At 40.6% G+C, this 27138-nt stretch overlaps 3 protein-coding genes across 4 annotated transcripts; 1 reads left to right on the forward strand and 2 right to left on the reverse strand.

The window, feature by feature from the left end:
* Positions 1-19: 19 nt before the first annotated feature.
* Positions 20-8526, reverse strand: LOC117427798 (serine/threonine-protein phosphatase PP1-gamma catalytic subunit A). The gene is made up of 7 exons (XM_034046105.3): positions 8292-8526; positions 5162-5293; positions 3611-3841; positions 2046-2150; positions 1483-1706; positions 967-1101; positions 20-782 (listed from the first exon to the last, which is right to left on the reverse strand). Exons 1-7 carry the CDS (start codon positions 8344-8346, stop codon positions 693-695), a joined length of 972 nt encoding a protein of 323 aa, XP_033901996.1. The 5' UTR covers positions 8347-8526; the 3' UTR covers positions 20-692.
* A 520-nt stretch (positions 8527-9046) lies between these two features.
* LOC117427671 (coiled-coil domain-containing protein 63-like) lies at positions 9047-20078 on the forward strand. The gene is made up of 11 exons (XM_058994689.1): positions 9047-9632; positions 11113-11264; positions 12716-12905; positions 13683-13805; positions 14516-14697; positions 15487-15677; positions 16289-16506; positions 17948-18022; positions 18245-18437; positions 18726-18920; positions 19058-20078. The coding sequence occupies exons 2-11, from the start codon at positions 11113-11115 to the stop codon at positions 19195-19197; spliced, it is 1659 nt and encodes a 552-aa protein (XP_058850672.1). The 5' UTR covers positions 9047-9632; the 3' UTR covers positions 19198-20078.
* Positions 20079-21164: 1086 nt separating this feature from the next.
* Positions 21165-25251, reverse strand: LOC117427756 (myosin regulatory light chain 2, ventricular/cardiac muscle isoform). Of its 2 annotated transcripts, XM_034046018.3 has the most exons (7): positions 25122-25251; positions 23839-23928; positions 23349-23424; positions 22950-23054; positions 22275-22353; positions 22134-22182; positions 21165-21589 (listed from the first exon to the last, which is right to left on the reverse strand). In XM_034046018.3, exons 1-7 carry the CDS (start codon positions 25122-25124, stop codon positions 21485-21487), a joined length of 507 nt encoding a protein of 168 aa, XP_033901909.1. In that variant the 5' UTR covers positions 25125-25251; the 3' UTR covers positions 21165-21484. The 2 variants fall into 2 exon arrangements, with proteins under 2 accessions (XP_033901909.1, XP_033901908.1); XM_034046017.3 differs by lacking the exon at positions 25122-25251 and having other exon boundaries at positions 23839-23946.
* Positions 25252-27138: the final 1887 nt, after the last annotated feature.

A 27138-nucleotide genomic window follows, 5' to 3' on the forward strand; every position in this document is an offset into this window, starting at 1 on the left:
ACTATTTTGAAGACGACAATTAAAATAACTGCTTTATTCATTTAAAGAATACAGTACAGGAAGTGTGCTTAAAAATCAAACATACACCAATTCAGTGATGCTGGCAAAAATGGAGGGTTGTTTCTGAAGACAACTATACAAGACAATTGGGTTTACATTTAAAAACACAACCTAAAACTAAAATCCTTTATGACAAAGTAATAAAAAAAATAAAAAATAAAAGGTATACTAAGCTATTACAGTTCATAGTGGTTTGAATAAATTGTTATGCCGGTGTCAAAACTTGCAGTGAAGTTATGAAGGTCGTATTGTTTAATTAAACCAAATAACTACTTATCTTCTTAGGCTCCTAACAAAGCTAAAAATGACCCATTTACAATCAGTTTGTGGCTGTACCAGATATCAGCTGAAAAAACTTTATGAAGCCTGGCTGCAGTGGAGGGTACAGACAAAAGTCTGCTGCAGGTTGAACAGCCATTTAGTTTCAAGAGCTATAAAATGTATTTAAAATTTCACTCGTCATCTTGGAGTAGCAGTCCTCTCATTCCTGTTGCAAAAGTTTTTTTGGGTCCCCCCCCAACCCACCATGTCAGAGAAACCACTGAACAACCTATTCCAGGCAAGCCAAATCGATACACATTACAAAAGAAAGATTGTATTTTACAAGTCCAACTGAGCACTGCCAGACGGTCCTATTTCTTGGCTTGTTTTGTGACCATGTTTCTTGGCGGTGTGACAGGCCGACTTGCATTGGACTTTTTCTTCTCTGCTGGTTTTAAAATCTGTGAAAAAACAAAACAAAACCTCTTAATCCATAGCATTCAACTGTTACTAGTTTATTTAAATTTACAGAAACAGACCAAGTTAAGGGCATACAACATAGGATGATAGTATATAAATCAGGAGTTAGACGCGATTAAAGTTTAAGATTTATTTAAAAATATTAAAAATCATTTAATAGCTCACCTGAAAAGAACACATGAGGGTTTCATCAACACTCATCATGGCCCCAGCGTTGTCAAATTCTCCACAGTAGTTGGGTGCAGAAAATAAAGTCACCAACTGTCTTTTTGCAAAGAACTCATAGCCATCTTCCACAACCTTAAAAGGTAAGAGAAAGGAAGTCAATTAAACTCCAAACACCATATTGCTAGTGCAACCTAGGAAAAACCCAACTCAATGCAACACACCAGCTAACTGGTCCTATATCAACTTTGTACAACGTTCTCTTCTACACATGACACTGGACATTTTGTTTTACTGCTTGTCTTTTTGTAAAGTTACTTTGTTCTGAAAGTTTGTCCACAGTATTTAAATACATTAAAACTCATCCTACATTTGTCACCAATATGCAATACGTAATTTATTAACTGCAATTTGAAGTAGTCTGCAGGAAACATGCAAAACTAAAAAAAAAGATAGATCCTAAAATCAACGCTTGTATAGATACAGTAATAAGTTTAAAAAACAAATAAAGCACACCTGATGGGCTCGACATATTAGGTCCAAGTCGTGTTTATGTAGGAATTTGGCAACTACTTCAGCGCCAAATGTGAAGGAGACCCCTCTGTCATTCTCCCCCCAGCCCAGCACATCCTTGTCTGGATCAGACCAGAGCAGATCACACAGCAGACCCTGGTCCGGTACGTCAGTGGGGCGCATGATCCGCCTGATCTGCTCCATTGACTGAAGATCGGGAGACAGACCTAGAGACAAAACACTGCAATGTTAAATTCTAACATCTTGCACTCAGAAGGGTACTTGAATACATCAAGTTTGAAAGTGTCTGGTACTGCAATGTACAGGCTTCTGGCAATGTAATATTTATCAACTTATTAACATGAAGTTTGCATCTCAAATGCACTGAAGGATGAGTTGTTTAAAAGATGGTGCTAGATTTACAAAGTGAAGAGAGTTTGAAATATGTTTGCGGAAATAAAAGAACAGACGGGAACTAAAAGTCTGACAGAAAGAATGATAAATATGGCTCATTTACAACAACCTCTCATCTGAAGACAGAATTATAATCCTTTAGAAATACCTACCCCCATGACAACAGAAGATCTTTTCATCCACAATAGCTGCTATTGGTAGGCAGTTAAAGCAGTCTGTAAAGGTTTTCCATAACTTAATGTTGTATCGCCTTTTACCTGCAGGATAGAAATAGGCTATTAATGCATTTTAAAACGCAGCACCATCTTTTCATGCCCCCTTTACTTCAGGTGTGAAAATGCAAGAACATAACCTCATTCCTATAAAATAATGATTTGTAATGAGCATCTAAACAGAACCCTGACAAGTTTATTAATTAAAAATTAAAAAAAGCAACAGACAAGAAACAAAACACATGCATATATGAATGACATTTAGGAACAAAACAAATACCTATGCAAATATGCATTTTCTGTTCTTACATTAAAACTGCCAATAGCAATGAAGAGTTAATTAACCTGGTAAATGTTATTTACAGAAAGTCCGTCTTTATGGCATCATGTGTTTAACTTTAAGGTTTCTTCAAAACAATGCATCTCTATGTAAAACCCCCATTGGCACGTCTGGCAATTTGAAACAACCCTGCATGTGATCTACCAGCTTTGATTAAATGCTTTTAAGCCTAGATCAATTGAGCGTTATTCTAGTCACACTATTCCAAGCAAAAAGTTCAATATTTTCACAATAAAAAGAAATGTGATGGGGGTGGGGTTACTACTCAACACTTGGCAGATTACAATATTCTGAGGTACAGGATTAAATGCAGTAAAATAGGGGGCAGATAAGAGCAAAATAAAGCATATTTAAATGAAGGGTGATAGTGTCCCAGGATACAACAGAGGAGTTCGACAGGTGCTGTTTGAAGAGGTGAGTCTTAAGGAGGCGCCGGAATGTGGTCAGGGACTGGGCAGTCCTGACATCTGTAGGAAGGTCGTTCCACCACTGCGGAGCAAGGGTGGAGAAGGAGCGGGCTCGGGAGGCAGGGGAGCGTAGCGGAGGTAGAGCCAGTCTTCTAGTGCAGGCGGAGCGGAGAGGTCGAGTGGGGGTGTAGGGAGAGATGAGGGTCTGGAGGTAGCTGGGTGCAGTCTGATCAAGGCATCTGTAGGCTAGTACAAGAGTCTTGAACTGGATGCGAGCGGTGATCGGGAGCCAGTGGAGTAGTGGAGTAGCGTGGGCGAAGCGAGGTAGAGAGAACACCAGGCGAGCATCAGATCATATCCTGATGTAACTATCACTATTTAATCATATCCTGATGTAACTTTCACTATTATCTGCTGTATTATTGAATTGTGGTTTGTCACACTTGAGAATTATTGTATTTCTTGTTCTTATTGTATGACTTATATTGTAACACTTGAATGTGTTTGTATTTGCTTGCGATTGTAAGTCGCCCTGGATAAGGGCGTCTGCTAAGAAATAAATAATAATAATAATAATAATAATAACACTTGCGTAACACTGGTATGAGTGAGTTTAAAAGGTCAGCAGAGTTAAACTACAGGAGCAAAACACAAAATGATCCCAATTTGGGACTTGTCTTTACTTCAGTCTGAAGCGTATCCATTATTGTGAAGGTTTAATAAAAAAGTATTATTCTAAAACAAAAAGTGAATCTTACATTCATCATAAAAGCCATATATTCTGTTGATGCTGGCACACTCATGGTTTCCTCGCAACAGGAAAAAGTTCTCTGGATATTTGATCTTGTATGCCAGGAGTAGGCAGATTGTCTCCAGAGACTGCTTCCCTCGGTCCACATAGTCACCCAGAAACAGGTAGTTGCTCTCAGGTGGGAAGCCCCCGTATTCAAACAATCGAAGCAAGTCATAGTACTGCCCGTGGATATCGCCTGATGGACAGAAAAAAAAAATCAGAGCCAGCTGCACCAGTAAAGCAGTGACCTACATAATGACGTGTCTATGCTTTATTTATAAAAGCAGACTTGTCTGCAACATGGCAATACAATCAATCACCGCAAGGCTGAAAAGCTAATACTTTCACTTTTACCTTCGTTTGCATTCATAATAATCTCAACATGCAGGGCTTGAATTTCAGCGTGTGATCGTGGGAATCATGCATTTTCCAAGTTGCTCCTGCATATCTGCACCTTTCAGTATGGGAAAATCCTGCAGATATTTTGAGACGCTACAGTATTCTACCCGCTCCCCCTATTTTTAACCCAATTTAGAATGCCTAATTTAAAACACTATTCCAAGTAGTGCTGGGTATATCAAATGACGCAAGACTTTAATCTCTCACATTGCGATATGTGATTCTCAGCAGCCATCTTTAAGCATTGTTTGTTTTCACAGAAGCCATCAAGACTCATTCTACTGCAAACGTATTTAAGCCCCTCGTTATTTTGCAAGCAGTGACTTTAGGAATTGCTTTTCTTTATAACTTTAAAAACATGGCACAAGACGGAATGGACCATTGGTTAAAAAGAAAAGCACCCTGCCTCTGAGGCAGTGGAGTGCTCGGCTGAAGGCAAAAAAAGGGTTGCCAAAGCCACTGTTAAATGAAAAATGTGGTCACAAAGCGATGCCAGTGAAGTGCAAAGCAAAACAGATGGATTTCAGGCAAACTGGTTGAAGATTTACCCATGTTGGAGTTTAATAATGATAGTGGTTAAATGAGTTGTTTGGTCTGCAGTCTCTAAGCAACTAACGTTTGCTAGCCGCTGTTACAAAACCTCTACATTGGTGAGACATTCTAGTGGCAGTGCACACAACACAGCTTTGAAAAAGAAATGCAAAGCAGAAGCTTCACGTCAGGCAATGGAGAGTGCAGATATAGAATAGTACATACATGCAGAGGTTTTGTGGAGCAGCTTTAAGTCATTCGTATTAATACTTGCTATGCAGTATCTGCAATACAAATTACTTGCCTGAAGCAACACCAGTGTTGCCACTCTTCCACCACCCACCCCCCTGAGCATAGGAGGAAAATCCCCCCAGCACACAAATGAAATTCAAGCCCCGATATGGGTATTCCATGAAAAAGTATCTACTGGATTCCATTGCACTGGTGGTCCTGCTTCAGTACAAAGCGCTACAATTAAGGATATTGCGCAATACAGTTGTGTGTTGTGCCAATATTCTTGCTCCACAACAGCTGCACTATGTTACCACAATGAGTCAATTTGTTATTGCTGCATCTGTATACTTACCACATACTTTAAGAGGAGCTTCAAGTTCTAGCAAAATGGGCTGGCTAAGAAATATTTCACGGGATTTGAGGCAAAGCCCCCGAATCTCATTTTCCTGAAGCTGTACATTCTTGCCTGGTTTAGAGCCCCTCACTGTAAAGAAATTAAAGATAGGTCAGCCACAAAAGCAGTTCATTCTGGTGAACCACTTAATGCATATGAGATTTAATTGGAGACATGCTAATTTTTACAAGTGTATGACGTACATATATTAACATTGACAGATTATTCATAGAGATAGACATGGTAGTGATCAAGGCACTGTCTTATGCACCTTACTGAAAAGAAACGGATCCCCAATTGACCCTGGGATCCTTCTTCCACCAGCAAACCCAACCATGCAAAGCACAACTAAAACCATGCTGATGCAGAGACTAGGTTGAGGAAAACCTAGAATTCTCAATTCAGAAAAAAAAGGATTTAGATAGGTCAGTAGCAACTGCTGAGAATGCAGCAAAAACACAACCCACACACTGTGCCAAAATTGTGATTATGTAGGAAACTCAAATGTTTACACAGCCCCTATCCATTTGGAGTGAATTGCATTTACTGCAGATGTGGCTTTGAGTCATGTGCTAAATATTTCACTTTAAAACAAGCCTCTAATCAAGTAATTTCTATTTTTTAAAAACAAGTTCATAACCAACAATGGTTATATAGGTGATCAGATGAAAAGTGGAACAAAGCTGGTCAATGCCTTAGGTTTGATAATCAGGTTATATGTTTAGGCAGGCACTTGTGTTATCTAGGAACCGATATTCAACTTGTAACCAAACAAAAAAAAAGAAGAAAAAAAAAAGGTTCTGGGGCATTTACAAACACAAATCTAGCATTCCAGTACCGTAGTTGCATTGACTAGCAAGTCCATCGAGGTGTTCCAGGGATGGCAACGTCTGCAGAAAGCCACCAATGGAACTGTAGTGGCAAGACGGTCATGACAGATTGAACCACCAGATGTGAACAGCATTGTGGCAAGGAGGAGACAGTGGTCCAAACCATAGAAAACCTTCAGCAGTAGACAAAACCACCACTTGAACAATGCACATTAGGGCCTTTCTCCCATGTAGAGTCATTATACATCATTCTTCTGCTTGCTAAATAGGGCTGTGCGGATTCATCGCTTCGCTATGAACTGTGATAATTTTCTTGATATGATTATTGATACAGAGACCCCTGCAATACTTTAAAAAAAACTTCTCAATCACCGTGTGTAAAGGATGTTTTTGTCAAAGCCCGCCAGAAGCGAACTCTGTGCGTGCCAGCATGTTTATAATCAACAGTGCAGCCTTACTGGATCTTACCAAGAGGCAGGAATCAAGTACTGGTACTGGGGGTTGTGGGGGTAAATTTAAGATCTGAACCAAAAGGGAGTGGCTTGGAAACCCTACATACTGTAAAAATGTCTAATGACATCATGAACCATCACCACCCACAACAAGAGGCTGTAAAAAGTTGCAGGTTAAATAACATCTTCAGTTGTAATGTTGAAAGATTACCAACATGCAGCGAATGCTTTACAATTCGCAGCCTGCAACCAACAAAACAAATGTTGGCTGACCACTGAGAAGACATTTCAAGGAGGAATACTCTCCATCTTATGTCAATCTTGTGCACACATATTGAAATATGTTTTAAAATGCATGTGTAATGAATTTTAAATATAAAAAGCTACAGCACTGTAAAGACCAATTACACCAGGATGGAAGTACAGTACAACTGAAATCAAATGCCTTGTAAGGATTCCAAATGACAATGACAGGTATTTAATCTACTGTATTTATGTCTGCCAGGGTTCGAGTAAAATAAATGACGATAAATCGGCTATTTTGCTTGTGAATTTACTCCATCATTATTATTATTATTATTATTATTATTATTATTATTATGTAAGCTTTGGAGCCACCAAAAAGGTAGGGTTGTTTCTTATATGCTCACCTCTACCCCAGTAGGCGGGGCACAATGTTGTTATTGACAGTCAGACGTTCTCTCAAGTCGCTTTATTTTTTTCAGTTAAATTTAACATCTTAAGGAGGTTAAACGAATGGTATGTTATATTGCATGCATATACTAGTGAACGGCTCACTGATTTACTTTACTTTGAAGCAAACTACATCTAATATTTCTTCCCTCGCATTTTGTTCTGACATCGGAAATAAGGACATTCGTAATAAAAACAAGATCGTTGAATGCTAACCGCATTACAAAATAATACATCAACCTCCAAATCAATTTCTTGTGAATTTAGTACATATTAAAATGCACTGTGGATCTCCACTGGGACTCAAACAGTAGCTATTGAAACAATAAACCAACCCGGTTTGCACGTTGCGCCATTTCTAAAACGGGATAAGACAAAATGGACCCATGCTTTTCCCTTTGATTAAAATTAGGTCATGTACCAATTTCATTGGGTTGTGTGGGTTTCAATTCTTTTCGGCTTTATTTGCATGCACTGAACCTCGCACACACGATCCCCTTAAAATGCATTTACATTTTGTAAAAATATTTACTATTCAGCCAAATTGAAAGCAACAAATAAAATGCATTGATTTAACCAGTCAAATAAATAAACACCGTATTACCTTAGCAAATACAGGGAATGGCGGAAACGTTTCGCAACAGCATCCTAATAAATGACACACACAAGACCTGGGGTTTTACCACGCGTTTAATGTGTATATTTCGACAGTACATACAAATCCACTCAATTCAAGCCGTGTTTTGTTATCCATACATATCCATAATGAAATAAAGCGTTACCGGTATCTAACGCAGGAAGATAGTTTGTCATGTAAATTGAAGTACCTGGATGAAATGCAGATTTTTACAGACACTAACTTAGTTACTAATGAATGAGATATGCTACAAGTGCGTTAATTTAAAAATAAAAATAAAAATAAAATAGAGCATAACGGAACCCTCAAGTTGAGTCGTACTGTTCAGTCCCCGCCGTCCGCCCCCCGTCCATTTATCCTTTTTTATGCGAGGGTCCCACGCACTGTACCTAACCTTTCCCACAGTACGTTGCCATCTGAAACACCACTGTAAAGGCAATATGAAAATATATTTAAATTGCCATAATATTCCTTACCTTCCAACAGGCGCTGGATGATACTGTCTATGTTAAGCTTGTCGATATCGGCCATAGCTTACTAAACTCAATTGAAAAAAATAAAATCTAGACGTAATAAAAAATAATAATAATAATATTGGCTACGGCAAATACAACCCTTTAAGTTATTTATTTACCACGACAACTTGGGTTTTGTCGTAACGTTTAACTACAGTAAGCGACACGTCTTTAATTACCCAATCAGCCACAAAAAACCCACCTCTCTTGTTTAAAATAAAAATGGCGACTGCATCTACCGCGGTCGACGGCTGGCGCAGGGATAAGAACCATCACACGGCACTATTTATCCGGCAGACGCAACACAACGCACGCCAGGATATTCAACCGATTACAAAAAAATAGTTCCTTCCTGTCGTATTTGATTTACTATGCTAGAGATGCGCAAGGTTAGTCAGCGACTCCATTTAAAATGTATAGAAAAAGTATTTCGAAGTAGTTTAGAAAAAACGACCACTTTAAAATATACATATGCAAATACATTGCAGATTGTTGTTAAATATCATAAAGTACAAAAATGCTTTTAATTGAATATAGCTTGGGTCCGATTGTGCCTCTGCTATAAACAAACCGGGCTGTCAATAACGCTCCGTTATTTTGTATTACAATATAAATGGGCTATTTTGCATATGTAGCTGTACTGACTGACACACATTGTTAATGTAAAAAAAAAACGTATGTGTATATCCCAATTATTATTTACTTTCTTTTTTTTGCATTGCGTATTGCTGCATATGGGGGTGGCTATTTGTATACAGTATACTGTATGATCCATTTCTGAGTAGCAGCGTCACTATAGTCGTGTTATACAATACAGGCTGGTGTTCCATTATTGGATTATAATTATTGAGTCATTCTTTCTCAGTGTTTTACTGACAAAGCTAGTCTCATCTAATCACATCATTGAAATACACGAGCCATCGCTGAAGTGTGTTTGAACAAACAAATCAAAATCTTAGTTTTTCCTGTAAACAAAAAAAAAGAGATTCTGCCTTATGGAATGACATTCAAAACATTTGACCCGTAAGACTTAAAATATGCCAGCTATTAGAAATATTTAAAACAATAGCCTATTCACATTTTACGTAGAACATAATAGATATTTCCAGTACGTCATCATTACGTCATAATAGAAAAATCACTTCTTATTGTCACAACATTATTTTAATATTCAAAACGCCATTTGATCAATGAAACGCCGCTACTCTAAAACACTGAACGGGAATTACAGGTGGACGTCTTTCAAACAGTCCTAGATATATTTTTTGGTATATTCCGATACTTACCAAGGAAGTCAATAAGGTAAGATAACACTTGCTTTTTTTAAAATATAAATATGGATGTCTATATTTTTAAATCATAGTTAAAATAATTTAGTCAAAATAATAAAACACTTAGTAAGTGTTTAGTAAAACAATTAGTCAAATCAAACTTAAAACGAAACATACAATTCAGTTATGAGCTCTTTGTAAATTGATAAAACTTTCAGGTAATTTAACATTAGAAACTAGTTAAATTTTTATATTTCATTTTTTTTATTTCTATCTATCTATCTATCTATCTATCTATCTATCTATCTATCTATCTATCTATCTGTAGCTAGATAGATAGATAGAAATAACACTAAGGGCAGGTGTGAGTGCCAAAGTGAAAGCAGGCTGTGCTGTTTTTCTAGTTTACTATTTTTGGTATTACTGCATATCCATTTATACCAAGCAATGATGTCACTGTATTGTGATGATTTAATTTCCTTAAACTAATGCAGCTTCATGGTAGAGTCACATCGAGAAACAATGTTATTGCATTGTGGTATCATTTCAATGCGCTTATGGTGCAGTGATATCAGCATTTGGTATAATTCTAAATTAGAATGGTGTGACATCATAAATTTCACATTTTTTGTGATGTTAATAAGGGGGTCAAACAAATGCCTGTTGGAAAACACCAGCTGGGTTAATATTCATATTTTGATTGGTACAATAGACCCAAAGTGTTTAACGGAGGCCTTTCCAATGGAATCAGAAAGTACAATTATAAATGTCAAGCCTAATTACAATGCTCTTTTTCCGAACCTAAACCTCGAGCTTCATTTGAACTATGGTCCTGATACCCTTATATAACAGCTTTAAAAAATGAGAATTGCTGTCCACGCACATAGCCAGAACTTTACATTTATGGAAATATCAAGTTGGTATTTGTCCATGCAAAATGTATTTTGCTTGCGGTACTTTACCCCAGTAAACTGGTAGGTCACAGATTCTCTCGAAAACATAGTTTCGTTCCAGTGCAAATTGTTTCGTTCTTAATTCACTATAGAAGAAACAGAAATAAATGTCACTCCCACTGTATCATTTTTCTAGCACAGTCAATACAGCCTATATTTTCCCAATATTGAATTTCATATCATATTGCATGTGTTCTGTATGGTCCTCTATTGATGTTTCTGATTCCGCAAGGCTGAGTGGAAAGGAAGTGAGTTGGGGAAGCATATTAGAGTTGCACTGTGTTCTGAAGGTCACAGAAAAAGCACTAAAACACTGAAACCTGGCCCTCTTTTCATGTGTTGAATTTTAATTTATTATTATTACTTTTATTTTAAGTTAGTATTTTCAGATATTCCAACACAACAAATAAAAAATGACTGTTGCCTTCAGACCTACTGCACAGGATGTCAATAGGTTGCAGTAGGCAAACATTATGATTTTTTTTAGCATTGTGCTTAGAGCCTCTGTGCTGGTATACCCCTTGTTGAGTTGCACTGGACTGTTTTTTCTCTTTGAAGATGCCTCTAGGCAACACTGTGGACTCCACTGACCCTGACAGTGAGGCAGCAGTCAAGACGGAGCTGCGCAAGCTTCAGCACCAGTATCACACCCTGGAGAATGAATACAAGATCTACTGTGACGAGGCGCAGCACCTGATTCGACGACAGGGGTAAGTGTTCACCGTGTAGCAACAACCTCCCGCCTTACAGCAGTGTACATTCCATAGTAAATCTAAACCACCCCAAAAAATGATTTCTACTGTCACTGGTCCCCGGCCTTATTATGGTGCTGAAGACCTTCTTCGGCTTTTAATTCTACAGTCTGATCTTGGTTTTTGTGATTGATATAATAATACCCTGAGTATAGTGTGTCTCTTATTATAATAGATATATTTTCACACAGTTTGAGCAGCCAGAACAGCCTGGGGAGACTGGGGGGTGTGAAGAGCATATTGCTTATTTTCTGTGGTAATAAAAACAAATATCATTGGCTTCCAAAAGCCCAGCGTGGCACGGCCTTCCCACGTTTCAAGAATCATCATTTGTAAGCTACTCAGACATTTGTCACTGAAGTGCAATGCAGTCTGTTGCACCTCTGTGCTGAAGCTAACACCTCCCTCAGCTGCTTCTCTGCCTAAACAAACACAGTGAGGCTAAGTTCTCTGCAACACAAATACACCAGTAAGAAATCCCACATAGAACAAGATCTCTTACATGAGGGGCAGAGTGTTCCAGGGGTGCAAATTAATGGTTACACTCTAGTATACTAGCTGTACTTTTGAGATCTCTAATGAGGACACAAGGGAGCCTTTAACTTTTAAAACGTCACCAGGATGTGGTGACTGAAACAGGAAATTATATACAAATAGATTTTTAAACAACAACAAAAACACTTTAAGATAGCAGTGACATTAAAAGAGTTCAAGGAATGGATTTGGATATGTTGTATATGGATAGAAACTATAATATATATGTACATGTTACATGTCATAAGTCATTGTAAAACTACTGAATAACCATTAAATGTGTAATATAAGTAGTAAAATAAAGCCATAGTATAGGCATGTGATAGCAGTGGTGTGAATGCTCTGTTGATTCATTTCAGTGAAAGAGAGCGATGCCACTGACTATATCCAAATAAAATGACTTCAAATTGGGCGTCTTCATTGGCTTATTTATTAAAGTAATTGCAGCTGAAAAGATAATTCCAGAAGTCGTACCTGTTTTGCAGGTAGATCTCGCTTGCGCAGTATGAAAACCCCACCTGTGACAGTGAACATGCACTTTTAAAATGTGTTACCCTAGCACTTCCTAGGTCATTCCTCTGGCTGAAAGCATGCTTCCAGCTGAAAGCATGCTTCCAGCTGAGGAAGCAGTTGGTTGGTTAATGACAGGAAAGATGATGTAGAAGGGGTGAGGAAACGACCAAGGAAGAGCAACACTATAAGCATGGTTTGCAAACCTAGTACCGGATATCGTACTTTATATAGAAAAAAATACATTGCTGTATATATATAACACGTGATTCTTGCAAAAGGGCACATTTGAGACCTGCAATCAATGGCAGTGCCCAGAGGGTTATGGCTGTTTTGTTTCAACGGGTTTGTTTAATTGTGTGCAGGGATGAGATCAGCGCTCTGTTAAAAGAGCACAAAGAGATCGATACAGACATGCTGCTGCTGAACTCGGACCAGAATGTCCTGCAGGTTGGGACTGACCTGATGGAGATGAAGTCCCTGCTGGAGAGCAAGGACAAGTATGACAGGCTCATCAAGAAGCACAAAGAACACATGAGCCAGCTGGACACACAGGTAACCCAGTCAACTCTTACAAAAGAACGCAGGAGCCAGCTGGACACACAGGTAACCCAGTCAACTCTTACAAAAGAATGCAGGAGCCAGCTGGACACACAGGTAACCCAGTCAACTCTTACAAAAGAACGCAGGAGCCAGCTGGACACACAGGTAACCCAGTCAACTCTTACAAAAGAATGCAGGAGCCAGCTGGACACACAGGTAACCATGTCAACTCTTACAAAAGAACGCAGGAGCCAGCTGGACACACAGGTAACCCAGTCAACTCTTACAAAAGAACGCAGGAGCCAGCTGGACACACAGGTAACCCAGTCAACTCTTACTGGGTCACATTTGTCACATTTTTCAATTTTTGTCAGTTTTTTGTTAAGTATATGGAAAACTACAAAGCGGTATGTAATTCAAGATGTTAACGTAACATTATTCAGCAGGTTTCATTTTGGCCATAGCGGTATGGTATGGTATGGCATGGTATGGTATGGTATGGTATGGTATGGTATGGTATGGCATGGTTTAGTATGGCATAGTACAGTATAGTATAGTAATATATTTTCAGATCTAGTACTATCTATGTATCTGATATGTTGTGTGCTGCAGCATTACTTAAGAATTGGAGCAGTAAAAGACTTCCTGAAAGACTTACCTTAGCCTAGTGTAATACCAGGTATTACCTTTTCTTTATACATATAACTATTCTTACTGATGAGTGTTTTGCACGTTTAAAAAATACTATGTGTCTCTTGGCTTGTAATTGAATTTGGTCATTTTCTGCAGATCAAAGAGATCGAAGGAAAAATCTTTGAGAAAAGGAAGAAAATGGGAGGGCCGATCGGTAAACAGAGGCAGACCGCCTCCATGCAGAAGCACATCAGAGTGCAGGAGAGCTGTCTACAGCAGGTACATAGGGAGCCTGCTAACACCCCTGTGGACTGAGCTGCAGCAGAACTGCATGGAAACTGGGGCTAGGGTCTTCTTTATACTTTTATCACAAGCTGTCTGTAACCCACGTCTCGTCCTCATAAGTGCTTACAGGAGGTCAGCCCTACTCTCTCGGCCCCAGCCTCACTCTGGAGATCAAAATTCACGTCACTTAGATTGTGTCATGTTAGAACGACTGTCAAAGATGAATGAACTAGATGGGTGTGACAACAGTAGTGATTCAATTATTGGTGCTTTTTTTAAAATAAGTTACTATGTTGTGTGTTGGAAGTGTCCTATTGCTACAAACAACGTATTGCAGTAACTTATTATAAATCACAAAAAATGAAGCTGGTACTCTGTGCTGTTGTTGTTTTTTAAGCTTTAGAACTGCGCTGTGTGTTCTATGTATGTTATAATGTGTTGAAACTGTCAGCACAGCTCAGAGCAGGTCACTGGGTCTATTCAGATGACCTGTAGAGTATAGGATCCAAACGCTGCCAGTGTTTAAATAAATTCCAGCTCTTTGTGTACGAAGGCTATGAAAATCTAACATGTAACAGTGCATGCAAGTCTCTTTACTAGAAGGGTGTAAAACGCCAGGGAGGGTCCTAGTTGAATCATCTTTGGGTGGTATTGAGACACAGCACTGTTTTGATCAGTTGAACTGAACCTCTTGGGTTTTTCAGGCCACTGTGCGTTTTGACAAGCTGCTGGCCAAGAACACAGCCCTCCGAGAGGAGATTGAGGACCACAGGTTCTGGAGGGACAAGTATGGGAACTTCTTCCACAAGATCAGCAGGGAACTGTGCCTCCAGCAGCAGCTCATGAACAAGCTTGTGGAGCAGGCAACCGAGGCCTATGACCAAAGGTAGAGACTGTCTGTGTCATAGTGGTGTTGAAATGAACCTCCTGACATCAGCAGACCACACATTCTCGACTGCAGAGCCGTGTGGTTTGCAGTTTGTGTCCAGCCCTTACCTGTTATAATACCAGCTTTCTACCCTGAATAAACACAGCAGAGCCATCAGCAGACCACAACATTACCAGCACTGACAACACAATGCATTCGGAACAGGTATTGTCCATTTTGTAGATAAAAACAAACAAACAGTGTATACCCCCACCTGCTGGATGTACTACTACATGACAGCCAATATTCACAGCTGCGGTGTTCCACAGCCATGCTAGTTTGTTTTTAACTATATGATTCATTGGTGTGTTTTACTGTAGTCAGCAATCTGTGTACTGTTAATCGATAACAAGCATGTACAGTTTGTAGGTAGTTTCAGTTGTAGAGAGTTTCCTCCCCCTGAAAGAAACCTGCTTGTCACAACAACATTAAACTAGGAGGAGATTAATTACAAGTTCTTCGGTAACACAGTATCATATGACTTTTACTACACTCTCACTGTGTGGCCTTGTACTGAATTGTTGCAAATGTCTTTGTTTTGGAGCAATCCCCCGGTTGATCTGACTCAGAACCTGTAGATTAAAATATCAAAACAATTGCAGTTATGTTTAAAAAGAAGCACAAAGCATATTGTTTTGTTTCCAGTGTGAATATGTACGAGGCGGCCCCTTTGAGGTCTGGTTTAAGTTCCCTGCGTTGGAATCCTGCGGGTTGCTGAGTTGGAGTGGGTTTGTGCGTGTGTTTCAGGTCCGAGGCGCTGGCCCGCGCGTTAGCGGTGAGGGATCGCAGTCAGAAGGACAAGGCCTTGTTCAACACGGAGGTGCAGGAGTTATTGAGGATCATCGAACACGACCACAAACTCAGGAACTTCATGATGCACAAATCACACGAGCGCAGCGTTGCCGAGGACGACGAGCTGAAAGTCGCCAAAAAGAAAAGTACGTCTGTGTACGATGTGTGAGGCAGTTTGTGTGTGCCTGTGTTACAGTAGTGTGCAAATTAACTACAACACCCCATTGCTTCTGTAGTTTTGATTTGTTGTGCATAAGAAATCAAACTACTGTAACTGAAAATTGTCAAAATAAGCAAATTAGCTTATTCATTAATTTATGACTTTAATAGGCCACACATGCAATTGTTTTAAAATAGTAATAGAAAAGGAACACATAGCTATAAATGATAATATGCAGGAGCCTTTTTAGTTGTGTAAGATGCCTAATTAAAGCACAAAGTGGTCTATAATTTTCACACACCTATGCTTTACCATGCTTTCACAGTGCTTTATTACACTTTGCTATGCTTTTACTATGGGGCACTGTTATAAGGCAAATACAGAGCTCAAGTACAGCTGGTACACCAGAGTGCAACCACTAACCTGTCCCTCTGCTCCCAGTGAACGTCAGGAGGAAATAGCACGTAGAACACGTGTGGTATTCGTTACATGCACTGGGGGTGCAGTGTTGCTGGGGAGCAGGGTAATGGTTCCGCTCTGACGTACTTAGAGATTAGACATATTTGAGTTTCTTTACTGCCTTGCACTGGGTTCCAGACACTGAGCAGAGACTGATTGAGCGGGTGGGTGGCGACTCCATCGAGAGCTACCAGACTGCGTACCAGCGTGTGGTGGAGCTGACAGGGCAGGAGAACGTGGACGTGATCAGGCAGCAGTTCATGGAGAACGAGGAGAAGAACTTTGCTTACTTCAGCTACATCAACGAGCTCAATAACGAGACGGAGATGCTGCAGGAAAAGATACAAAAACTGCAGGTGTGTTCAGGAGCTATGTTCAGTCTGTCCTGCTAGAGAACCGCTTGTCCGCTTGTGAAGAAACCTGTAGTTTTTGTTGTTAATACAGCAGTACAGTACTGCTAAACCTGTGCATAGTCTAACAGGTGGCCTTTTGACAGTATAAATAAACCCCACCTGGCCGCTTTATTAGGACCTGTTCTTATATCGGGTCCAGCCTTTGTTTCTCCTGCTCACAGCCTTGACTCCACAAGGTGCTTGAGGGTGTCCATTCAGTCATTAATATGCAATAGATCCACAGAGAGGCAGAAGATCGTGATGACGAATGTATTGTTCAATCCCAAGCATGCTTGATTGGATGGAGGCCGTGGAAGATGGCTGAAGTCACCCGCAGTTGTAGCATGCTGGATGGGCGCGTTATTGCCTTGAAAGTAGCCATTGCCAACAGGGTGGGTAAGCTTGATCCGCAACGCTGATTAAGAGATCTACGGCAGCTATATAGTGCTGCTGAGATCACATGTCTCATCACCTTATCATCCTTCCTTGCGTCTCTAATTCAGGAAGATGCCAAATCCAGCCTGGCAGACAGGTCCTAATAAAGTGGCCAGGCGTTGTGTTTTATATACACACTGGCATTCATCAAAATGACAGTGTGTATATATTACAGTTGATTGAGTGTATGACCTATTGCTGTTAAGAAACAGGATTCATATTTAGCTTTGAAGCAGCTTCTGTCACCAGGCTGTGCATCTCTAGATTACTTTACAAGAGAGCCGATGGGAGACAGAAGAAGCATGCAGCAGATATGAGCAATGCCCTGGCTGATAAGAACAGCCTGTTGGCACTTGTAAAAAGACCAGTCGCATTTTTCACAAGTTGTGCTAAGAACAGACAGGAGCTTTGTTTCAGTGTTGAAGGGAGGGAACAGTAAGTATTTAGCACAGAGTTCACTCAACGGTAAACGGCAGGCCGGTATAAAGAGCACAAATTTAAAAGGATCAGAAAGTCCTTATTTCTGGCCCTGTTCTCAAAGCTCAGGTTTTTTTCTAGGTTCAAAAAAAGTTCTTAATACCATGCGCTTGGGTGCATTTGATTTATTTGGAGCAGTGACATTACGCTGTTTTTAAAAATGTCAGTTCTTACATTTGAGCTGTTCTTCTGTATAAGGCAGTTACCTGCTCTGTTCTACACCAGTCAAGCAGAAGGCCTGTAAAAGGGGTTTCTGGGTTTGGTCTGTGATTTGGGGGTACCCAGTTTATACCCTGGCTCAAGGACGCTTGCTGCTGCAGTATGTGTGGTCACCATGCACTGCAATTGGTGGTTCTTGGTAAAATAGACAACTCCATTGCCTCCCCTTAAATGTTACTGTGACATCATTTCTGGTGAACTATCGGACCAAACTGCCTCATCTGTGCTTTGTTAAACAGTATTGCGGCATTAATTCTTCCTCCTTCTTGCACAGGGGGAAATTCTTCAGTTCCAGTTTCAGAACAAGCAATTAAATGAGGACAGGCATGCAGCCCTGAAGAGCCTGGAGGTAATGAGAAAGTGGTTAGAGAATTTCATAAAGCTTACTAGAAGCGTGGTAAAGCTTAGTAAAATTGTGTTAAAGCACTGCCAAACAAGGTTAATCACTGGGAACTAGAAGTTAAAAAGGATGGGAAACTGCAGAAATTACTGGGCAAAATGTAAATGTGATTGAATTGGACCCCCTCTCTCCCCGTCCCTCTCCCTGTCCCCCTCTCTACCTTTTGTTTAGATGACGCTGGAGAGGACGACTCTGCAGGCCAATGACCTGGAGCGCCAGTACAGACTGACCTGTAAATCCCTGGACCAGCTCAAGACTGGCGTGGAGTCCCTCTTCACCAAGATGAACTGCGATCCCTCTTCCATCGTGGACAAGCTGGGGGGAAGCCAAGGCATCACTGACTTCAACATTGTGCAGTACATTGGTACAGCCATCCTCTTACTGTGCTTCTATATAGCAATTTATTAGTTTTTTTTTTTATTTTACAAATGACCGTTTTCCTACCTGATTTGAAATACCTGGTTTTAATCCCACCTCACCCCTGAAACCTACCAATCAGGAGTACCGAACATCAGTGAAAGACCTCTGTTGTCTCAGCTGTATTAGTGCTTTGGTATCATTTCCCCTTCTTTCTCTCCAGTACACTATAGGTGAAGTGACCTGGCGACAGCCCCTCAGCTTGGGACTGACTTATCCTGCCCTTCCCTCGCAGGTATTCTGGAGCATAAGACCAGCGACCTGATGATGGCTCTGGCCTGTCTGGGCATGAAGGAAGCCGAGTATCAGGACATTCCTCCCACTAACCCTCTGCTGGGTGGCTCCTCGCTGTTGTCTGTTGTGCAGGACATTAAAGTAGACGTGCCTTCGGCCATGGAGGGGAGCGACGCTGACCCAGCGGAGATTCTAGGTATAGCCCTTAGAACAGTATAACTGATTTCAAAGATTGTATTATCTTCTGTGCTTCTGCTGGCCACTTCCCTTGCTTTAACCTAACCTTCTGCTAGGTTCCTAATACAATGTGATGATTCCCCCTGTTGTTTCCAGAGTGGCCCCTGGATTTGAAATCCTTGCATGACAAGGTTCTCCAGAAGGTCCTGTTTAAAGAGGAGCTCTGCAAAGGGATGGAGGGGTCCAAAACAGACAGGGGGGTCCGTGACGGCAGGAAGACCCTGAAAAACCTGTGAGCAGCGCAGGCACGGCCAGCCACATGCACCACGCCAGCCTCCACGAAAGGATTCCCCCCTTAAGTATTTTAATATATTAATAATTTCCCAAGAATACAACAAGAGCTTGAACTAACAGAGTTGCTATTGAGTCACTTGACGTAGTGTGATCACTCTTTGCTATTTCAGCTGCTGAAGGCTGTTGCGAGGACCCGATTAGAATTAGACATACAGGGCACAAGGAAATAGAAACACCTGCCATCTATAGAACACACTTTGGTGCCTGATTAATTTGATAGGCAAATGGCATCTCTGAAATATATTGTGGGATATATAAAAGCTGTATCTCCCTGTTTTCAATTAGAAATGTGTCATTACAGCACACTTGAGTGATTTTGATAGAAGGTTGCTAGTAGGTGCTACAACGTGATGTTGCAAAAGTCTACCAATAATACATAATAGTAGTACAATATTTCATGTTAGATTTTATAATGTCACATTTTTCAATTTTTGTCATTTTTTCATGAAGTATATGAAAAACTAAAAAGCGGTGTGTAATTCAATATGTTAACGTAACATTATTCAGCAAGCTTCATTCGACTTTATGAAGTTAATTCTGTAGGGCATGCAAAATTTTTGGCCATAGCTGTACGTGCCCCCTGTGTATAGCACTGACAGGCTATAAACTAACAGCCTCCAACCGCCTGACATTACCTACCATCTGTCTTCACACTTCTGACTGATGACCTTTGATAAGCTGATGGGTACAGCCTAGTTTAGAGACAATCTGTCTGTAAAATGGATTGGATGCACAAGCCCATTGTTAGTAGTTTGTTTAACATTACAAATAGCATACATACTGTACACACTAGAAAGAAGCACATTGGATTACAAAGCTTGGAAAATACACCCCTTATCAGTATGCAAGTGCTGTGTTTCTTAAATACACCATTAGGTGTCACTATAAGCAGAATTAAGAAGTTGCTCTGACTTACACCTAATTGTTTGAGTAACAGGCACCTCCAGTGCCCCACTGACGCTGCAGCAAATATTACTAAGCACATGTTAACAGTGACACTCTCTCCCATCCCAGACAGTGATCCTGAGACTCTTGAGAGTAAGTGGGCTAACTCATATAAACAAGGTGTGTGGTGAGGTCAGAATATTGCTTCTCACATACTATTACCAGGCTCTCTGTTCTTCTCCTCATCACTCCCACACGCTGACAGCAGGGGCTACTGGGAGATAATTACAGCACCACGACAGGGCGAGCGGAGGGGGAGGCTCCAGGTTCTTTCTGGGCTGTTTCATACAGTTTAAACCTGCCGTGTACAATCGTACCACAGTGAAAACGTTGTCATAACAGCGTGAGATATAGACCAATACAAACACAGCCATTGCGATAGCATGTCAGGTCTGCTTCATCCTAACCCATTGGCGGTGTTTGTTCCATTGCTGGTAATGTTGGGTTTTGGATAAGGTTTCTTCTGTACAGTATTGCTATCTCAGTGGTGCAGGGCTGTCCAGCTGATAGCTCTCAAGATAGATAGAGATTTATTTTAGATGGGTTTGAAAAGAATGCAAGGGTAATCTGCAGTCTTTGGTAAAGTCAAAATGCAAATGAATTAATATGGTGTTTAAACATGACTCATGTTTAATGAGGCTGTGTCTTGCTGTCTGCTGAAACATATTATTTTTGTTATTCAAATGGAATCCCTCATTAGTATATCAAAGCTCCATATCCATGAAATTCAGTTTTATGCTGGGGAAGACAGTAGACATGTGAAATACTGACATTTAAAAAAAAAGTGGGATGTAGTGCTCTTGTGTACGGTTCTCCCATATTATTATTATTATTATTATTATTATTATTATTATTATTATTATTATTATTCGTAGGTTTAACAGGACAGAAATCTCACCACAAAGCAGCACTTGCATTTTAAACTCAATATTTCCTGAACCGAAAGAAGCAATACACAGTGAGGTGACCTGTACTAAAAATGCCAAGTTTATTTATTTATTTTACACATTTATTTGTGAAGTGCCAGATACAGCAAAGTAAGCATTCGCTCCTCTTGTGGGAGTTAAACAGCACGGAATCAGGACGCAGGTCATCACGACAGTGCATCTCGTTAAAGGGAGTGATATTACAGTAAACAACGACAACAAAGGGGATTGTACACACTGCAGGCTGGGGGGACTAACTGAAGCAGGAGGATCTAAACAGACAGAGCTCACAGAACAGACACAGCTGAGAGAGCAGAGAGCAGGGCCTGGGGGGAGGGCACAGAACGGGGAGACGGCTCTACTCCTGGTCCTTGTCCTCTCCGTGGGTGATGATGTAAACCAGGTTCTTGTAGTCAAGGTTTCCAGCCACGTCTGGGGGGAAGGCAAGGAACATCTGCTCCATCTGATAGAGGAAGAGAATACCCACTTAGAAAGGGTTTGTGTACAGCAGGTGAGCTCCAGCCATCCTGTGTTATCTGGTCTTGCAAGTACTGTCAGTGGCTGAAGTGACAGGACTACAGTCCATACTGTTCAAGGGATCAAAAGCAGAAGCTATGAAAGCTATAACTCCTGTTCAAAAAAAGACTTCCTTTTCATATTTGGTCCTAACATGGTATCCCAATTCTATAAACCAATACACACTGCTTATTTTGTTCCCAGCTATCACGGGTGGGAATAAGACTCCTATTGCATAGCAGTTTCACCCATTCTAGGTTTTACTACAAGTTTGATTAGCTACAATGTAGCTAACGTGTTTTATTAAGCTTAGGAATGGATCAAACTGCTGTGCAATGGGAGTCTTATTTCCATCCCAGTATCACATCAGGACCACTCACTGTACATATTTGTTCGAAATCCCCTGTGTTGCCCTTTGCTGGTAATGCCGTGGTCTGCTAATGGTTCTGCAAGGGTTTCTTCCTATAAAAAGTAGAATGCTGCAAACCTACCTCCTCAGGTGAGAACCTATCAGCCTGTGTCGTCAGCATATCCGTAACGCTGTGAAGAGACAACATTGTTACATTAGATTCCAGCGCGATTGAAGCCTGTGACTACAACGAGTCACCACACGAGAGCCCCGCCATACTTACTAGTCTTTCTTCAGAATGCCTGTGGCCTCGGGGTCAAAGACTTTGAACGCGTTCAGAATGGTCTCCTCTGGATCCGCACCTGGAACAATTTGAACAAACAAACTGCTAAAGAACACGTAACATACGTTACAGAGCAAAGGGTTTTATTTATTTATTTATTTATTTATTTATAGCACTAGCGTTGTTTACACCTCTTCGTCTCACGGCAGAAAGCTGTTTTTTAAGAGGGAAAATAAGAATGTGTCCCGACAGATAAAACGACCTCCTAAGGGATGTAAACAAACTGAACTCGGTTAAAGTATAATAGAAATGAACTCATGGATGGGTATAATTCTAAACCTATTTTGCTGTATAGTTTAGCATGGTTTTTTTTGGTTGGGACAGCTTTAAAAAGCCGTCTTTATGAGTAATTAGTAATTTGGCATGGTGCAAGCATGGTACAACACGTAAGCAAGGCAAGTCACAAATCACGTCTGGTAAAGTACGGTAACCATAGCAATCTGTTTCCCAACTCAGTTTACTAAAGGACACTTTTCTAGGAGTTTTAATGTCCTTTTCCTTAAACGTAACAGAAGCCGTGAGCACAGGAGGGTCCGGGATACAGCGCTCCTGAAACCTGGCCCTATAAACTCGGGGAGCTGGTGTCTTGAACTGTACAATGCTGCTGTTTCGTACCTTTGAGTTTTTCTCCGAACATGGTTAAGAAGACGGTGAAGTTGACTGGTCCGGGAGCCTCCTTCAACATCTCATCAATCTCCTCCTGCTTTACATTCACACGCCCTGAATGGTGCACAGCAAACACAGGCTATTATTATTATTATTATTATACACCCACGTGATGGAAATGACTGTACTCTCCCATTGTTAGAAAAGTGTTTCTTGGGTTCGTTCTGCTCTAGAGAATCCTATACAAATTATAGTAATATCTCAGCTATTTTTTTCCAGGTGTCATTATGCATATAGTGACGTATAGCTACATAGCTAGCTACACAGCATTGCATTTTTACATTATACCATACAACTACAAGTGCGTTCAGAGTAAGAAAGGAACATGAGCGAGTAAGCGAGCCATACCCAGAGCTGCGAACGTGTCCCTGAGGTCTGACTTGTCGATGAAGCCGTCTCTGTTCTGATCCATGATGGTGAAAGCCTGGGAGAGGGTTGCACAGCTAGGATCAACACTTTAATCCTTCGAAACTGCTTTGCGTTCAGCAGAAAGGCTTGGGGTGTGTAAAGACACACACAGGCACACACTTAAAAAAAGACCGTCTTTCTCTCACACAAAGGAATCGTTTACAATGCAAATACAATCTTCAATAATAAAACCTGCATTTCTCCGTTGCACAATGGATTAGAGAGCAGATCTGACAGGTACGGTCAGTGCTCAGTTGGCAGGCTTCTGTATCACATACCACACACACACACACACCTCAGGTTTTGCAAGGAACTGTCTAAAAGCTTATAATACTACTACTACTACTACTACTAATAATAATAATAATAATAGGAAGAAGATCACAGCATGACAACACTGTCACATTGGTATCAGGGTTATAAAACGAACCTCCTTGAACTCCTGGATCTGTGCCTGTTCAAACATAGAGAAGACATTGGAGTTTGCTCCCTCTGCCCTCTTCTTTGCCTTCTTGGGTGACTGTGGAGACATTGATTTAATAGCCTCATTTATTTCCATCCCATGCTTCTATTCACACACAGCATGAGCTATAACATTTTGAGTATACCCTTCTATTACTGCACGCAGTAGCAGACCTCAATCAATTACACTTCAGGGATCCCGGTTGTGGTCACTACAGAACACAGGAGATTTCCTTTCTCCAGCTCCCCTTTGGGTACCATGCGTTTTTGGGCACACGTTCAGAATTAGTACTTTCTTACAGCAGTCATATTATTTATTGCTTAAACACTTTTCATTTATGTCAAGTTTAGCAAGTTACTTATTTTTTCAAAAAATCTGATTTACTCTTGCAGTAGACGCACTTTGGGGACCCCAGCGCTGGCACGGGAAAATCAATACCCGTTTCTGTTTTTTTAAACATGCCTTTACAGCTTCTCATAAATCAACGTCAACATATTTATTAAATTGTCGTGCTTTTATTGAATGCTTTCAGTCAGCAATTCAGCCCATAATCATTCACGGAGTTTAAAAAATAGACAACTGTATTCCAACTTTGGAAGCGCAACATCCGAATCGCCTAATGATTGCTATGTTGTATGCTCTACCAAACCAGTACTCCCAGTGACAGAAATAATGTATCCATGACAGAAATAATGTACGTACCCATGAAGGGGTTCTCAGAGACTCGTTCTGAATATACAGCTCTGGACAAAGGGTTTGCGTCACCCTATAGAATTAACAAATGTTGCTTCATAAAGTGAATGAAACCTGATGAATAATATTACGATAACATACTGAATTACATACCGCTTTGCAGTTTTCCATATACATATATTAAATTATGTCTCAATCCTAAAATTCTAGGTGATGCAAAACGTTTGGCCATCGCTGGAGCATTGTTAACATTAAACTACCACCAGTCGAAACTAGAACTTGCAGGCGGTGCAAAATTGTTCGTTTAACTGCAAAATCTTCACGCCTTTCAATTCAGTTTTGTAACTAATAATTAAACATACATCTTCAACGTATAACGATCAGTCAGCTCCAATACGATTATTTTAAATGAACCGTCCACATCATGGAATCGCACCAGCAAACGCAGGCAGTATTATATTGCTGGGTGGTTCTTTTAACACCTTTCCAACTGAGATAAGACTACCGACCATCACCCACGGATGCGCTATAGAGGACACGACTCTTGACGCACTCACCATTGCTAAAGCTTGCTGAGTTGACTGTCAAAGCAAGAAGAGGAACTCCAAATGCTGCTCAACAATGGACGGACAGGAACGCGTTATATACCCTATAGCACCCTCTACCCGGGTTTATAAATACACTTTTGCCTTCTTTTGGCAGTAGCAGGTGAAGTATGCCAGTGTCACCCCCACCCCCTTTGCATTGTAACTGATTTAGAATAACAGTGGTCTAGAATAACACCCGTGTCATTCTGCTACAATGAGGTTGTGAAGGTCAAAGAAACGGCTTGTGTCTTCGTCGTCCCCGGCTTTAGTTAGATCGTGCGCCGCGCGTTGCAGAAGGATGATTGACATCCACACTTGTTGACTTAGAAAAGCAGTCCAAGAATGTGAAACTTCAGCTGGCTGCCTTCAGTCTAAAGATACAAACGAGTAAGAATCACAATGGTCTTTCGTGGAGCATGGAGAGAGTGCAATGAACACGTTATGAAGAATACTTCAATAAACGATGGCAAACGGTGGTTTACTGTGCCGTTTAGTCCTATGTATGGAGTTTTATCGTATCGTTTATCTCATCGTCGTTCGCTCAGAAAGACATTGGCCCCGATTTTCCACTGTGTGCAAATTGCCCATAATACTACTATTTGACCATAATGGAAAATATAAACATTACTTTTAATCAAAACACTAATGCCTCAAACCCATTAAACAAATTCAGGTCACTTTCAAAGTCTCCCATATCTAGTTTGTCGTGTTTTACTAGCACTGCATGAAAGAAAGAGACCAAACTTATTCGCCCTTCTCCTTTTTGTATATAAACTACAAGAGACTCCTGCATTGAGCTCACTGGGGCTTATAAGGTCAAAGCCTGGGCAAGTGTGGCAGTGTCTAACGCCAGCAGTTGACCTGCCCTGAATAAGATTGTTCAGGATCCTCCCTGGATTTAATGCTCTGAAGTGGGATGGTGGTGTGGGGGACGTGCTGTTAGGAGGGGGAAGCAGCTACAAGCCGTGCTGAGGACATCTTGTTGGAGCCCCCAGCTCCAGTCTTGCAGTGCCTGTTCATAAACAGGCCCATATGGTTGTATGGCTGTAGACCTGGTCCATCATGGCTCTGAGTCCCTGATGTACAGCAGATCTTGCAGGTAAAGATGATGTTCATTACATGCTTTTGCAGGATAATTGCAGGCTCAGGCATTAAATGTCTTCAGTTTTGACATTGCATTTGAAACATCAATAGTTTATACAAATACTAGCATGTGCACCGACTACAGCCCTCTATCAAAGTGTACCAGAGGTTATTTTGCTCATCTTCACTCAAACTGATTAGCAACGCTCTTATAAAAGTTTGCCACGGTATTTCTGTAGTTTTCCCCCCATGCTTTCCCCATGGTTATACTATGCAGTTACCATAACTTACCCTGGTTTGCCATGTTTATTAATATGCTTTACCATACCTCACTATACCATGCTTTCACTGTGCTTTATTACACTTGGTTTTACTATGGTCAACTTTTATAAGGGCAAGCTAAAGAGTTAGGGCTTCAGTCCCACATATTATAAAGTGACATGCACACAATGGCTCATGACAATACAGCAGAGCAGTACGCTCGGGAGGGTTGCATATGGGCTCACTGGTTAGCCCTGTCCTTTATCTCTTCTTTGTAGTTTCAGCTGTCTTAGCAGTTGAGTTTATTCTGCGTTTAAGATACAAATAGCAGCTGCTGCTTAGCATGCCTTTGTGTCTGTGTGAGAAAAAGTATTGTCACAGCTTAGCATGCATATCAAACAGGGGATCTCACTGCTATATAAAGGCTATGATTTACTTTCTATCACATTTAGGTATACAGAAGAAACTGTAAGAGCCATGGAGTCAGAACCCTCAGCAAATGATTTGCAATGGCAATGCAGCATACTATACTATAGGTTAACATTGAATACAATAGACTGGAATGTTTTGGGGAAGTTTTGCTGTTTTGATTCTTGTGCTGTAAGAGAGATTGCAGATGTCATTAATGACAGCCTACTGCTGT

This window comes from Acipenser ruthenus, chromosome 21 (assembly GCF_902713425.1).
Source record: "Acipenser ruthenus chromosome 21, fAciRut3.2 maternal haplotype, whole genome shotgun sequence".
NCBI lineage: Eukaryota > Metazoa > Chordata > Actinopteri > Acipenseriformes > Acipenseridae > Acipenser > Acipenser ruthenus.